Source organism: Melopsittacus undulatus, chromosome 2 (genome assembly GCF_012275295.1).
Source record: "Melopsittacus undulatus isolate bMelUnd1 chromosome 2, bMelUnd1.mat.Z, whole genome shotgun sequence".
NCBI lineage: Eukaryota > Metazoa > Chordata > Aves > Psittaciformes > Psittaculidae > Melopsittacus > Melopsittacus undulatus.
The window spans coordinates 6,637,839-6,654,931 of record NC_047528.1 but is presented as its reverse complement, the minus strand read 5'-3'; the positions used below and the strand labels follow the sequence as shown (position 1 = coordinate 6,654,931).

The window sequence follows — 17,093 nt, the reverse complement described above, 5'->3', positions numbered from 1 at the left end:
ATATATACACATAAAAGACTTGTAAGTGTCTGTAGCATTAAGTCTATTTCTAACAGGTCGCTTTCACAGTCTCGCTATTTGAAGAACTTCACTCAGCTAAGTTAGATCAAAGGGACTTCATGTAAAAATGCAGCAGAAGTGATTTTATGGGCTTTTATGATTCAAAAGCAGACAGTAGATATAGAAGCTAATTCAGACAGTCCACAGTGCTATATGATATTGAGTAACTGCAAGCAGAGTCTGAGGCAAAAATGGACACAAGAAAGTGTTTCTGTCCATAAACACCAATCTTCTATACTCAGGTAATTCAAAACTGGGCTTTTGTTAGGAACCAAGGTTATTGCTATTCTTGGCACATGTTACTGCACAATGTTGAGCTTGTGTTCCTATAGAGTGGCCTTAGCTGATAAACTGTGTTATGTAAAATTAATTACCATACAAGTCAGCAGAGACTGCCCCAGGGTGGCTCTTCTCTTCAGTGGCATATCAGTAATGACCACTGACAACTACATTTTCAGGTGCTCCTAAAACATGTGTCTTTGCTAGCATTGTAGCAAAGCAAAATCCACTTACCAGATAAAACAAGGAAAGAATGAATCTTTGTAAAATCCACGTTTACAAATGAGAACAGGAAAAACAACCAAGCCAAATAGATGCTTATCAATTATAACATTATATTAACAAATTCAATACTCTAAGAATATTATCTTCGTAGCAAGATAACCATACTTGTACTACTAAACTCTTCTTACAAAACACAAAGTTTGGCAGGTCTAACCTTAACAGAGATTCATGAATTGCATTAGCATGCTATTTTTTTGTGGGTTTAGAAGGTCTTTCTATGACCTTTCCAACACAGTACAATATGTAATAGTAATGAGTTAAACTTTCAGTAATTAATTAGTGTAGAAATGAGTTATGAAATATTTAATTTCATACAACGATAGCACAACAAAACACTGCAATGGCTTCTGTCTTCTTAATAACTTAAATTAAAGAAAGCTCTCAAAAATAATGAAAAACCCTGCTAAAAAGATACTATTTTTTGCAAGGGATTCCTTCTTATTTGTAGAAAGGTAGATACAAGCTTAAGACCCTCCTATGCTGTTCATCACATCAAATTTCATAGCAGGATTTCAAAATACGGCCGTTTCCTCACACTCTGTTACATGAATCCCATCTGGCTCAATGCAGACATTTATGGTATAGTTCACTACAGCTGAACTGATTGAAGAAACTCCTTTTCATTTGAGTCATCAGTGAAAATGCAGGGCCTTTTAAGATGTGATTCTTTCTGTTCTATTTTAGGCACTGACTTTAGGATGGGATGAATCACAATGTAGAAATGCCTAGGTTTTTCTTCACTGGGATTCTCTAAGATGACTAGCTTAGGGGTAGAGAGCTACATTTTAGTCACAAAGTTACATGAGATTATTCCTACTCCTTTTCTCTATAATCATATTTAGAAGGTGAATCCTTCAGGCACTGCCAACCACCATGACTCCTTATCACTGTCACAGTAAAAATAAGAAAATGTTTCCAAAATCAAATTACTAACCTAGCATAAGAAATAGTCAAAGTTTTCTCTAAAAACTGCACAAGTCCCACTACTTTTAACTCTGAATTAAAGGAAAAGGCTTTAGGAAAAAGTTATTGTGACCATCTGGTCACTTTCATGAATTGTAGACCATCTGGTTTTGGCAAAGTCTCCTAGAGCTAAGATTCCAGTGCTGAGGATCATGAAAGCTTCAGAATTGTATCCTAAGTCTTTTCCAGCTAAATGGCCTTCCTTTAGAGCATCAGCAGGCTTCATGACTGACAGATGGATGGCAGCCTCTGGGATAGATGGAACCCCTTCTGCATGCAATCCATAAGGAAAGAGAAGCACAAGCACGTCTGTGGTTCCTCTTGCTTAAGAGGTGTGCTACCGTGTATTTGACAAACAGAAGTGACCTGTGTGTCCATCTCAGTGACAGACTGCTCTCGAAGTGATCAGAATATAGAGCATAGACATCACCATCCCCACAGAGCAAAAAAATGTTTGGAAACAGCAGTAAGCACACCTCACTACTGCAGTAAAATAACAGGAAGCATTTCCAAATACCTATTGACTACTTAGCAATAGCACTGCAGTTTGGGAAGTCTTGATAGCCTTAAATTATAACACATAGTTTTTCAGCCATGAACATACCAAGCAGAGAAGACTTCCATGCTAATTTGGCCTGTTTCCTCCTCCAGTTCCCATCTTTGCCTTTTGTAATAAATGAAATGACTGGTACAAGGATGGAGGTGGCACCAGCAAATGCCCTTTTCTTTACACAAGACTTCACTAACCTTGAATTGCTTTAGTCTACTTTAGTTAGCTTTCGTATCTTAGCAGAAAGGATACTCTGCCACGTCCTTTATTTCCCCTGACTCCATGAAAAAACCCAGTTGGCATTTGACTCCTAGACAACGATTTATAATAATCATACATTTTATTTCCAAACATACATAATGAGTTTTTACCTGAGTCTTCCATCCTCTGCTGCAGCTCCTCCTGGTATAATCTTAGTAATGAATATCCCAGGATCATCCCCAATGTGTGGGTTTATCTGTTCCTCCAGCAATACTGAACCCCAGGCCGGAATTCCCCTGGTAAAATGAAAGAAAGTAAATGCATCAGCAGATGCTAGATTTCCACAGCACTTGTTTGCGTTGCACGAGCAAAGTATCATTGCTTCCTAAAGAAAGCGTTTGATTTGACAGCTCCAAACTTGAAGGCAGGTGACTCACTCAGAAATAATTAATTGTCAGGTAAAGAACAGAGGCTGTGAACACAAAGATTTCCCAGAGTTAATGGCAGAGTTAATGGATGCTCCTACAGAAACAGGATTTGACCTAAATTTGTTTTCAAAAGCAGTCACATAAATTAGCATCTGAACTCCAATATGAATTTATCCAAGTCAATGAGAGCTCGAGGCTAAAAACACTCCACAGCTTTGAAAAAAGATTTAAAAACCCACTGCTATTTATGAACAGAAGCAGTGAATAAAATTTAGCTCTGAAGTATTTTTAGTGCATTTTTCTGTTGAAAAGTGATCACTGCTCAAATTCACATGATTTAAAAAACCCAATTTCTGCACAAGTCTATTTCTTTCATCTTACTGATTTGCTCAAATGAAAGGTTTGAAAGAGATGAGTCTACTTAATAATCCCTACTTATTGCTTCCACGTTTGTGAGAATATAATGAAAGATAAATAGCATGACACTACATACCATATGCTGGCAAATTAAGTCACTGTTTTTCACCTACAAACTCAATCCCACAATTCAAACCTGCTTGGAAGTTTATATTAGTCATTTCCCTTTTCTGTATAAACTGATATAAATCTTTTTGGCAAGAGATTCTTTCTTATCGGTAGAAAGGTAGATGCAGGTTTAAGACCCCTTTATGCATAGGTGGGAGTCTTAAAATTCAATACAGTACTTGATCCTTAAAGTCTCTCTCACCCCAAAGTATTTGTATAGTTAGGTATTTAGGCTTAATCAGAGTGATATAAACATACTGATACTGCAGAATTTGTACACTACTGTTAATGAAATATGTTCAGGGCATTAAAAATGCTTTTATCATTTCATGAACTTCTCAGCCTACTGGGAGTTTCTTTTCTTCATTGCTGCTTTCCACCACGTATCCAACTCAGTCCTCTTGAGTTACTAATAAAAATGGCATCTCTATGACTTTATTATTGTTATTATTATAATTTTAAAATTTAAAATCAAACCTCATTTCTGCATTTTGGAACTGTGTTTCAAATGAATAGGTCAAGCGTTGAAGTGCATTTTGTGTGTGTAAGCCTGTATGCTGGCTGCCTGCACCATGTTCAAATTCCCATTCTGTTATCAGTATTCTACATTCGCAAAGCAATGCAGTTCCTATTGCTCAAGAGATGCACATGCAATCTGCCAGCTCTGCTATCAGCATATAATTGTGAATAAATTTTTTCAGTACTGAACTGATTTATAATCATAGACTCATAGAATAGTTAGGGTTGGAGAGGACCTTAAGATCACCCAGTTCCAATCCCCTTGCCATGGGCAGGACACCTCTCAATAAACCATGCTACCCAAAATGTCACCCAGCTTAATGACCATCTACAAACTTCATTGTGCAGTAGTCACCAGAACACTCCACCGTGCTGCCATATCTTAAGTAAAGCAGTTTTCTTTTACTAGCATGGACCTAAAAACCCTTAAACTTCAGAATCAAATGAGAGACTTAGTGGACTACACATAATCTTAAGCTTCCCAGCTAGCTATAATAGAAAAACATTATAATACTGAAATACTCGGTATATATTTTCTGTAGAGCTAATAAACATCTTCAGGTCAGCATTACAAATCTTTGATTTAATCCCCCTTTCACAGAATCAAAGAATCAACAGGCTGGTTTTGTGTTGGTAAGGGACCTCAGAGTTCATCCAGTTCCAACCCCCTTCCACTAGGCCAGGTTGCTCCAAGACCCACCAACCTGGCCTTGAACACTGCCAGGGACAGGGCACTCTCATTAGGATCATCTCCAGATGCAGGTTGTTTTTCCCAATATTTTAACACATGCTTAATTATACAGTGCACTCTGCACCAACATGCACTCTAAAAAATACTTTAAGAATATTTTCCTATAAGGTTTTCTATGTCATATAATGAAGCTAATCTTCCAACACAAAAGAATGAAAATGTGTACTTATACTTATTTCAGGTAGCCTGGAACAACAGCCTTAAAACACTACTAAAACCAATGCAAATTTTTAGACAGTGTAAGTAATACTTGATTTTTAAGGATATAAACCCCCCAGCTCTAACCCAAAAAAATTAAATCGTTCATTTCTTCTTAATTCCAAAGCAATATGAAAAATATGCAATAACCTGCATTTCTGAATAGAGGTGGATTCAAGCCTCAAACCTTCTCTTGATAAGGAAAGAGGAAGGAGCAGGTAGCAAGGAGAAATCTGGACATAATTCTTAGTTGGTTAGGGAACACAAACAGCTGTATCATAATAAAAGAGTGTGACTGAAGAGCTTTAAAAAACTATAAAATCCTGCCTGTTATGTGCCGTGTTGCTTGGCTGTTACAGTTCTTCACATAAAGTTCATTAGATTTCTTAGTACAAAATAATTTCTGCAAAGGGTTCATGCTTTCCCCTGCTCTCTTTTCCTCCCACCATACTTTTTCACATTAACTTTTTAGAGCTAAAAAATAGAGCAGTGCTGACTGCAAGCAGTGATGTAGTAAAACTGCTACATGCTCTCAGAAGAATCAGTGCTACCCTTGAACTTTTATCCATAAACATGCATCTGTTATACAGCAAGACTATTCCCTTAGGAATAACCTTGTAAAGCACACGGCAGCATTCCTAACTGGCACCTTTTGTATCCAGAACATTTCAAGCCATTACTCTGGCTGCAAGTCCTTGACTTGATCAACAGGATCTACAAGCTGTCAGACACTAGCTCCCTCGGTGGGTAGGTTTTGTCCCTGTAAGGCCTTCCTTCACCAGAATTGTGCTGAAAAAAGCAGTATTTTTTCACTGTGTTTTCTTGAAAGGTCTGCATTGGCTCGTGGCTCGTGGCCATCAATGCTAAAAGCACAGGTACTCATGGTAACCGGCCTTTTAAGAGACTTGGGGTGAAAAATTCGGGCTAAAAGCTGCTGTATTTCATTTCTGAGCAGCAACGCTGATGCACAGATCTCTTTTCTACCCTTATGCTTACTAGTGCACAGGTTCATCAGCATATGGTTGTTACATTAAAACCTCATTGTAGTTGACAAGCTGTAACTTCAAGTTCCAATCAAGTACTGTCTACTAGCATAAGGCTTCCTGAACCTTTCCGCACGGGTTCCTCTCCGTCCTTTACTTTTTGCAATGCCTTTGTCCCCATTCTGGGAAAAAAAAGAGGGTGTTAATTATCTTCACAGCTTTTCTTAGCATTAGTTCTGTCTCCCTGTCATTTCATGTTAGCCAATGGAAACGTCTGCCTTCCCTCAGCCCAAACAACAGCTGAACCATCACTTAGCCATCGCATTTTCCAAGGTGGAACTTCATGCTTTCTTACATGCTGACTCTCGTGTTTGGGAGTGGTTCCCCATAAATATCAAGTTTAATTCACTGTCCTCTTTCAATTCCAAGCCTTACTTCTCTTGGATGCTTACAAAGCAAGTTAGCAATTAGCTCAGAGGCCTGGTGGACAATGCAGGTAAATGCTTTATAAGAACTAATAGCAGCTGATACAGAGGAAGTGTAAAACAGAAGTCTTCATTTGGGATACTCCTGATACTTTTAATTGAGATTCATATTTAGGCCTAAACATGGTTGCCTGCTTTGTTTCAGAATTCTTCAGTAGAAGAGATTTAGGCAAAAATCCTAACACATTACATAAGGGACAAAAAACTCTGAGCAAGCCGCAGACCTACTAATTTTAATGGCAAGCTCAAACATTATTTTCATGTCCAAATATATAAGGGCCCAGATTTAAATACTTCTATGTTCAATTCATGTTAGCTAAAATTATCTGCTGACCTAAATCATGCTATCACTTTGTCGAAGTTCTCAATTGCTGCTACTATAAATCTCATATTATTTACTGACTATACCAGGAAATTTAGTATAAAATTACTCAGCAATAGAATCATAGAATAGTTAGGGTTGGAAAGGACCTTAAAATCATCCAGTTCCAACCCCACTACACGGGCAGGGACACCTCACACTACAGCATGCCAACCTGGCCTTGAGCACTGCCAGGGATGGAGCATTCACAACCTCCCTGGGCAAACCATTCCAGTACCTTCACCACCCTAACAGTAAAGAATTTCTTCCTTACATCCAATCTAAACTTCCCCTGTTTACGTTTCAACCCGTTACCCCTTGTCCTATCACTATAGTCACTAATGAATAGTCCCTCACCAGCATCCTTATATAGGCCCCCTTCAGACACTGGAAGGCTGCTATGAGGTGTCCACTCAGTCCTTCTCTTCTCCAGGCTGAACAGCCCCCAACTTTCTCAGCCTGTCTTCATATGGGAGGTGCTCCAGTCCCCTGATCATCCTCGTGGCCTCCTATGGACTTGTTCCAACAGTTCCATGTCCTTTTTATGTTGAGGACACCAGAACTGCACACAATGCTCCAAGTGAGGTCTCAGGAGAGCAGAGTAGAGGGGCAGGATCACCTCCTTTGAACTGCTGGTCACGCTCCTTTTGATGCAGCCCAGGATACGGTTGCTTTCTGGGCTGCAAGTGCACACTGAAGCTAGCTCATGTTCATTTTCTCATCGACCAACACCCCCAAGTCCTTTTCTGCAGGGCTGCTCTGAATCCCTTCTCTGCCCAACCTGTAGCTGTGCCTGGGATTGGCTCCAACCCAGGTGTAGGACCTTGCACTTGATATAGTTAAACTTTATGAGGTTGGCATCAGCCGAACCTCACAAGCGTGTCCAAGGTCCCTCTGGATGGCATTCTTTCCCTCCAATAGGTGCATGATGTATTAGATGTAGATTTTTAATTGGTAGTTCAGTTTCTTCCTAGCTTCCCCCACCTTTTGTTGCAAGGCTTCAGTCATGCACGTAGCCTGACAAAAAGCTTAGCATAATACTACATGCCCAGTTTGCCTTTAAACCAAGTGCTTTGGTTTTCCTTCTTTTCATGCTGCCATATCTCATGTTTCTCAGGTATCTACCATCAAGCTCAAAGTGCTCTCTTGGCTCAGCCTTACCTTTCGAGCAGAGAGACTTAAGTCAAACTACCAAATCCAAAGTAAATTCTTCCTGGCCAGGCTCAAAGTCTCCTTCCTGTTCTCCTCTGAAGGGAAGGTTGGTACTTAAGGGTTACTACACCAGCCTGAACCCCTTATGTGTTTCTCAGACATGGCTTTGCACCTCCACAAGAATCAGCTGAGTCCTTTATAGCTCAGGCTAATAAGCATGGAAAGGCCTCACTGTAATTCTTTTGGCCCTGGAAGGGCAGACAACCTCCAACAGACACACAGTATTACTTTCAGATGAATGGTGTTCTACCTTCTGCCAACACTGAAACGCAACACTTAGGGTCAGAATAAGATGGTGGATGATTCAATGCCAGGGAAAGAAAATAAAACTTGCAAGTTCTGGCCAGTTTGAATCCCTTCCCTCAAGACTTGTTATACTGCCAAAATAAAGATCATAAAAATAAAGTAAGAATCTGCAACAGGTAATAGTTTTGGGTAGCCAGAAGGCTATGAGAGCCATCTTTCTTATTTAGCCTTCCATCTTGCATTCCTCTCCTTTCACACACCACTATAACATACAACAGTTTCCATCTTCATAGGTTGTAGCACTTTTATTTTCCCAGAAGTGCTCCACACTGACTTCCATGGAAACAGAGTTAAGTCAACAGCAAGAACTTCTGAAGTTATTCTCCCATGACTACTCTCTATGGATGACAGCTCTCCATGTGCTTCTGCAAACTGATTTCCTCCTTATTGTGCCTCATTTTTTTTCTTTTTCTCTGCTCAAGAGCTGCATTTTGCCTCAGAACAGATTCTGATTATGAATGATGTAAAATCATTCAGTCTTTACCAAAATCACAGAAGAATGTAAGGCCAAGAAGAAGAAATGAGACCAGAAATGCCCATCAAGAGCAGACGGAGTTCTTCCCTGTATAAGGGCCAAGTGATTTGTACTTTACCATAATAGATATACTGCAATCACATAGAAGTTGTTTTCCATTTCTTTTCTATTTTATTCTAATCAATAAGGTGACTGCAGAACTCGCACAGATGCTTTTGAATGACTTAATTCCTTCAGTGCTCCTGAAGAACTTCTGATAGTTTTTTGAAGTGACAAGATATCGAAGCTTTCTGGCACTTAATTTATGAAAATAAATATATGAACTGCACAGAATTCACCTAACTATTGCTGCAACCTCACCCTGTCATGGCAGACTTCCAGGAATCCTGTTTTACAGTGCCTCAGTCAGAAAACAAGACAGAATGAGGAACTGTATTTCCCAGAGGTTGAAAGCTGTTTCAGGTGCAACACACCCCCCTACAGCCTCTATAACTGAAATAATCTTTGTGTTCGTAGGCTTTTTACTTCCAGGTTTAATGCAGTTCTTTTGCTTAGCTGTTAGGGAATATAAGTTAGTGTTAATAAAGCTGTAACATGCTGAACGATGCAAATAATAAACAAATAGTAGAATGTAAATAAAACCATTGACCTAAGTCAAGCCTACAGTGCTTTCCAATGAACTCAAGGGTTTTGTCCAAGTAAGAACATCAAATTTCCATCACATGAAATTGTTTTCCTGCTCCACAGTAAACTTAAATCCAAACACAGTATCACAGATATGTATGGTGACTCTTCCATTAGGACCCAAGAAATGCTGCTTATCAGTAAACACAAGAGAAGGCTTATCACAGAACTTTCTGGTGGATGAAGCATCCAAGTCCATTCATGAGATCATAGAATCATAGAATAGTTAGGGTTGGAAAGACCTTAAGATCATCCAGTTCCAATCCGCCTGCCATGGGCAGGGACACCTCACACTTTTCCATGTCACCCAAGGGTCTGTCCAACCTGGCCTTGAACATCACCAGGGAGGGAGCATTCACAACCTCCCTGGGCAACCCATTCCAGTACCACACCACCCTCACAGTAAAGAACTTCTTCCTTATATCCAATCTAAACCTCTGCTGTTTAAGTTTCAACCCGTTACCCCTTGTCCTATCACTACAGTCCCTAATGAAGAGTCCCTCCCCAGCATCCCTGTAGGCCCCCTGCAGATACTGGAAGGCTGCTATGAGGTCTCCATGCAGCCTTCTCTTCTCCAGGCTGAACAGCCCCAACTTTCTCAGCCTGTCTTCATATGGGAGGTGCTCCAGCCCCTGATCATCCTCGTGGCCTCCTCTGGACTTGTTCCAACAGTTCCATGTCCTTTTTATGTTGAGGACACCAGAACTGCACACAATACTCCAAGTGAAGGTCTCAGGAGAGCAGAGCAGAGGGGCAGGATCACCTCCTTTGACCTGCTGGTCACGCTCCTCTTGATGCAGCCCAGGATACAGTTGCTTTCTGGGCTGTAAGCGCACACTGAAGCTGGCTCATGTTCATTTTCTCATTGACCAACACCCCCAAGTCCTTCTCTGCAGGGCTGCTCTGAACCTCTTCTCTGCCCAACCTGTAGCTGTGCCTGGGATTGCTCCGACCCAGGTGTAGGACCTTGCACTTGTCATGGTTAAACTTCATGAGGTTGGCATCAGCCCACCTCACAAGTGTGTCAAGGTCCCTCTGGATGGCATTCCTTCCCCTCTAGCGTATCAACAGAACCACACAGCTTGGTGTCATCGGCAAACTTGCTGAGGGCACAATCAATCCCATTGTCCATGTCAGCGACAATTTAACTTCCTGACCCTCACTGCCTTTGTAAGCTTGCATTTGTTGCTGCTTCTTTGCTGGAAGCTGTAGGGCTTGGGGAAGAGAGAAGAAAGGAAAAGGGCAGTAACAATATCCATCAGCAAAGTTCTGCAAACTCTTGAACAGAAATGATAGGGGAAAATAGTTAATAAAATAATAAATAAATTAAACTATGATTTGTAATATTGAGATAATTCTGTTCTCCTCTAGAATTTAAGGAATTAAAAAAAAAACCTCTTGATAAATCACATGTTCATAAGAAGCAGAATTTTATATATTAGAGAGAACACAAACAAAAACCATTGCCTGTGTTCTTATTCTTGATAGTATACCTAAGATACTTAAAATTTGACCTCAAGGCTAGTTCTTTTTCCCTGTAGGCTTCCTACCTCTTCTCTGGTCTTTACAGCCAGATCTGTGGAATGCTTTTCCACATCTTTTACAGATGGCTTTAAAGTATGAACCGGTGCCTAAACTTGCAGTTTTTGTCAGAGCAAGTTTAGTCAAGAGAAAGATCACAGAATGATAGCTGATTCATTCCTAAATACAATACTTCCTGTCTTCCTGTACTGCAGCTTTCAAAGACCCTACCAACTTTGTTACCTGATACTCCTGACAAAGTTGTCTGCTGAATTTTGCAATGGGAATTATATGCTTCAGCTTTTTAAGAGCGCTAATGATCTATAGGTTCAATAGATCCTAACCTTTCTTTAATCTAAGCAATGCTGGCTTTCTCTTGTTTATGTAAAACTTCAACAAAATTTAATACAAAGGTAAGCCAAATCTTCTGAAGACTTAAGTTGTATTTGATAGAATTTTAGAATTTGGCATACCTGCATCAAAATCCCAAAGCTTTTCAGCTTTGGCTGCTACAGGCAGTGCACTTTTTCACTCTGTGTAAGGAATGTGTGCTTTTCTAATGGAGGTATTGGTTTAGGAATTATGCTAATTTTGTTAAAAAGGAGATTGACATGTTCTTTCTTTTCAATTCTTCTAATACAGTACCTTCCTGTAAGTAAATGTTGCTGTGAGGAAATGTTAACTCTTGAACTACTATTGAGTTTATTTCAGATGGTGGAAAACACCTCCCTTACTTGAACTACGAAATATACTCTGAGACACATCATTTGAAACTTGACTTTTTAATAAAATTTTAATAAGCTTTTTGTATCACTTGTTTTTCTACACATATTCAAAACAGCTTGGCTGGAATAGTCAGCACATTTTAGTTATGTCCAGGATTAGTCCATCACAGGTTATGCTTTTAATAACATAAGCTGTTTTACAAACCAGCAATATCTGAGTCCTGACTAAGGCTGCTACCACCTTGGGCTCCCCTTAGAGTTCTCTTCTCCAGATAGATCCATTTCAGATTAAGAAACTGAAGCACTTTCTCCATGAGAGAATCCCATCACCACCTCCTTCCATAAACTACATTCACCCTTGTTCTACAATATTAGGTTTCTCCAAGAACTACTCAACAGCATGAGAAAGTGAAAGCTGAGAATGAGTCAAGCTTAGAAAACTGTAGGGAATTCATTTGTTTGGCACGAGACAGGGGAAAAGAAACCACCACTAAGGGCTGTTGGGGCAAGCAGAGCGAAACAAGTAGTGTAGTCTACAAATGAGACAAAAAATTGAAAACTCTGGCCCTAATTGACAGTCATGGGAGGATTAGATACAGACTAGGATTTACTGCTGCTCTCAAATAGTTCTTCACAAGCTCTTTCTTATTCTTTTTCTCTGTGCTAAAGCAGATACGATTACTTTGGCAGCTAAGATGGTTATGTTGAGGGAATGCCTCTAGATATATCAAGGCAAAGAAGATGAGACTGCTGGAAAGATCAGCATGTGCTAAGTACTTCTGCAGACTTTGTTCAATAATATTTTTCTCCACGCAGTACTCATTACCTGAAATATACAACTCTCCTTTATTCAATCAACAGTGAAGGAGTGCAAAATTTTTTCTATCCTTCACTCAGCCATACTGAGTTTAACAGTATACGTGTAGTGTGGGTGTTTTACCCATCACTCAGCAATGCCCAGTTCACGCAACCACATTTCAAACAACAGCTTAACAGATAATGCTTCATCCCACTGGAATGAACAAGTGATTTGATAATATGTAAACCACTTCCACTTAATTCAGGATTTTGATAGGATGTTTGTTAAACCCACCTATTCAAGGCTCTAAGGTCTTTAGGACAGGATTCTGCTTTGCAATTATTTCACAATCAGGCATTTATAATAGCATTGTTTTTATATTCTAATAATACATAATAAATAATCAAGCCATTTTCTGCCATAAAGTATGGGGTTCCTTGGCCATCTCCCCCTCTAACACTAGACCTTTCTAATCCTGCTACATCGAATCCTGTCTTTAGAACTAAATCATTCCAGCAATGTGTTCAGGTATTTGTGCATGCTGTACTATTTGCACTGTTCTTCTATTGTGTTTTATCCAGGGCGAAAGTTTCAAATGCCTGAACATCAAAAGCCACATTTCTGTCTCATTCAGAGAACAAGGATATTTGCATATTTATCAGAGTGCTGCTGAACTCTTTTGTACTTTCAGATCTACTCAAGAGTAACATGATTCATGAAATTCTCACTTCTCCCACGTATGCTGGCATGCTCCCCAGAGTCACAGTTTTGAGACTTCGTAGTTACATTATGCTCCATATGCTACAGATTTCTCTCTCTCACAGTGCCATTTGTTGTTTTCAAACCCCTTATCAGGTTCAGCACATTCATTACAAAACCACAATACACACGACTACAACTGTTTCGTATGCTTACTCTCACTGGTTATCTGTAGAGGGATATTGTTGTCTCAGCTCTGCCATATGAAGAACAGCATTCAAGAAGGAGAATTTTAAAATATGATCCAACAGACTTAGTTTTGCATAATGCACGTGAGATTTACAGCACTGAAAAACAGCAGACCTAGACGAGCAATGAAACTGCAACCAAAGTGAAGCAATCCCTTGAAAAACGTTCTACATCCTCTGCCTGTATAGAGATTGATACAAAAGAACAGATGTGAACTCTCTTCACACTTGGTTTTCACTTTCCCATCCCTATTAAGCGGACAGTAACAGCTTCTTAGCTGCATCCATGCACACTTGTCTCTTCAGTGCATTTCTTGTCCTTCTTCAGTACTATCTGTAGGGAGAGTCTTTCCCAGCACCATGTTGGTGTCCTCAACATAAGAAGGACATGGAGATGTTAAAACAAGTCCAGAGGAAACCATAAGGATGATCAGGGCCTGGAGCAGCTCCCCTACGAAGACAGGCTGAGAAAGTTGGGGCTGTTCAGCCTGGAGAAGAGAAGGCTGCGTGGAGACCTCAGAGCAGTTTGCAGTATCTAAAGGGGGCCTGTAAGGATGCTGGAGAGGGACTATTCATTAGGGACTGTAGTGATAGAACAAGGGGTGATGGGTTTAAACTTAAACAGGGGAAGTTCAGTTTAGATATAATGAAGAAGTTCTTTACTGTGAGGGTGGTGAAGCACTGGAATGGGTTGCCCAGGGACCAATAAATGCTTCATCCTTGGCAGTGTTCAAAGCCAGGATGGAGAGAGGCATGGGCAATATTGTCTACTGCCAGGTGCCCTGCCCATGGAAGGGGGGTTGGAATCTTAAGGCTCTTTCCAACCCTGAATATTCTACAATTCTATGATCATGGAATCACATGGTCTTGAGTGTTCTATCTCATACAGAAAAGTTAGGCAACATATATCCTCTTTTAGTTAGCTACATACAATGAAGAGAAATGAATGTCACAGAAAACGCAGTCTAATGAGTAGCTGAGAAGTAGTATGGGAGAAAACTAAATATCCAAAATGTTTCATCAAAATACAGATGCATGTTTGCTGGGGAAGGGAAATGCTGCTTCTGAGGAATGAAAAAGTCTTTGTACATCATATTGTGTCACCCCAGGCTAGTGCCAGACTTCTCATCAACCAGACCCTTAGAGCTTTGTGAACTCCCAGGACAACACAATCAAAAGTGAAAAATCAGATCAAGAAAATGAAAGCAGACACTAAGTGATAATAATAACCAGACATATTGGGGTGGGGAAGAACTGGGAGTAAAGTACTAACAGGACTGAAAGAATAACAAAGCTTATTCAAGAGACAGGATACTTTCAAAACTTTGGCATGATCATCAGTGAAGTTTTCACAATGCAGTCAGCTGCAAAAACTGAGGAAATTAAGAAATGTTTAAATGTAACTCTCTGACAGAAGTAGACAGTCATGTTCCATACAAGGACTTAGGTAACAGAGACTCAATTTTACTGAAGCTATGGAAACCAACAGGGTTTCACCACACAGTGCTAGCAATCAATAATAAAAAGAAGAAAACTCCTACTGATGACTTCAGTCATCAGAATGACACCTGTTATCCCTTTTGGCTGAAAATGCAGTGCTATGAAAACCTCAGTGAGTGTCTTGAGACTCTGTGGGAACTCCTTGGTTAAACCAGTTTACAGCTCTATGTCTTTGCATTGAAAAACTGCTGCGCACCTAAATGGGTTTATTTGGACAGATTGCACAATCACTATAGCATTGTTTTCTAGAGCACTTAGGGGAATTTGAGATCCCTATAGTATTAAAAGTGCTGGAATAAGCCCAAGTTCTAAGCTACTGTTTAAGCTATTGTTTTCCATTTGACTGTCACATTAACAGAGAGAAAATTAGTATATTTAGCTGTTTTCACCTTATGATTTGGGGGTTTTAGCATATTCTAAATATATTATAACCCAACAACTTCTTGTGCTGTGTTTCTTTATTGAAATACACATACACTTAATAACTTAGACTGAAATTCTAGAGTGTTTACATCGAGTGTTCAAGGCCAGGTTGGATGAAGTCTTGGGTGATATGGTTTAGTTCAAGGTGTCCCTGCCCATGGCAGGGAGGTTGGAACTGGATGATCTTAAGGTCCCTTCCAACCCTAAGTATTCTATGATTCTATGATTATAACATTTTGATAACATTTTCTTTCCGACTCTTATTCCATCCTGCATCAAAGGAAATGCACAAGTAGAGCTCTTAATTTGCTGCCTTATTCAAAATCATGGTCTCTGGGGAATGTAATCTGGAAGATAAAGCTAAACTATTAATGAACTAAAAGGCCCTAAGGCTTTTAAGTTCAAGCACAAATCCTAGAGGCAAATGATGGGTATTCTTGCTACTACATGACTTACCCTGGCATCACTGCACTGCTCTAGTGGCTAAGCATGCAGAGTTTAGAAATACTTTCTCTTTTAAAATGAATTAAAGCAAACTTTTGAAACACTTTCTTATACTGAATAACACTTAAACCTTTTCTTTCAGGTCCTGTGATGCTCAGCTCTAGATTTCGCTGGGAACAGATACAAAGAAGGATAAATAACACAAAATCTAATTCATTCTTCTTTGGTTTTCACAAGTGCACACCTAAATCTTATCATGTTTCCAAACTTTCTGCTGACCCTATTTTAGTGTAACATTTTATTTTAGTGTCCATTTTGTTTCTTATTCTTAGTAAACCTAACTAGTTTTGACCCTGAGCAGTCTGACATGACTCTAAAGCTGTCTGTTCTCTGAGCAGAAGCTTGGACTAGATGACCTCTGTAAATCCCTTCCAAACTGAATTATTCTCTGCTCATATAAAATACCAGTGTCATAAACACAAAACAAGTTTAAAATCCTGCTGCCAGCCTAGGAATAGTTCAATCCCTAAAAATCTTCCCTTCTGAATTTTATCATGATACTGAAATATTTGACATGGATATCTCCCTACAAAACTTTCTTTCCCAAGATTTGTACAACTTGGGTAACTTTAACACAGTTCTCTGAAAGTAAAAAGAATTAATTTTTATCACATGGGAAATATACAGCTCCTTTACATTAGAAAAAGCAATTTTGCAGGTGTCCTTCTGTGAGGAAGAAGTGAAAAGAAATCTTTAAGTATATATTTGCCAGACTTGGTTAAAAACAGTCCCTAGGCAATACTTTCCTGCCCTTCTAGAAATCGGTTGAGATAAGATGCAATGTTCCTTTACTTAAATCAATGCTTGTTAAAATGTTTGGTAGAGTTCTGAATACACTATGCACATGTATAAATAAATACATATGCAGAACATTGTGCAACAGAACTGTACCACCAGTCCCAACAATATCCATGTAATAACATATAATATCAGATATTATTTTTTTGTTGGAAATTCAAAGGAATTCTGAATTCCCATGTCCTGCTTCAGATACACATCATGGTAATGAATCATAATGAATCATATTAGAAATATCTAAGATAAGTTAATAGCAATTTTGAAGTTTAGTAACTTTATTTTAAAGCTGGCTGTCAGTGATTCATTGGCAAAGAATAATGGTCTTATGATTCATACAAAAAGAAAGTCCTTTCCTCCCCAGCTGTACAGATGCCACTTTTGCCTTTTTGGAGGTGGTAGGAAGACGGGTAGGGGAACAGATGGAGGCTAAGCCAAGATTCCCACCAGAAGAATGGAAGTTAGACTGGAAGTTGAACAATGTACACTTCTTAAGAAGAAAAGCAAAAGCCAACAAAGACATTTTCACTTGATCTCACGTTCTCTATGGAAAGATCACAGCCCAAGATGCCTCTGGGTCAAACAGATGCTGCTCACACCGATAAGTACAGCAG

General features: G+C 39.4%; 1 protein-coding gene across 1 annotated transcript in view; it reads right to left on the bottom strand.

The window, feature by feature from the left end:
* Window positions 1-17,093, bottom strand: part of LOC101881240 (disks large homolog 2) — a 423,431-nt gene that overhangs the window by 317,588 nt on the left and 88,750 nt on the right. Inside the window, 2 exon segments of the mRNA XM_034072915.1 lie at window positions 2,509-2,591; window positions 2,593-2,634. Coding sequence (XP_033928806.1) covers window positions 2,509-2,591; window positions 2,593-2,634 — 125 coding nt within the window.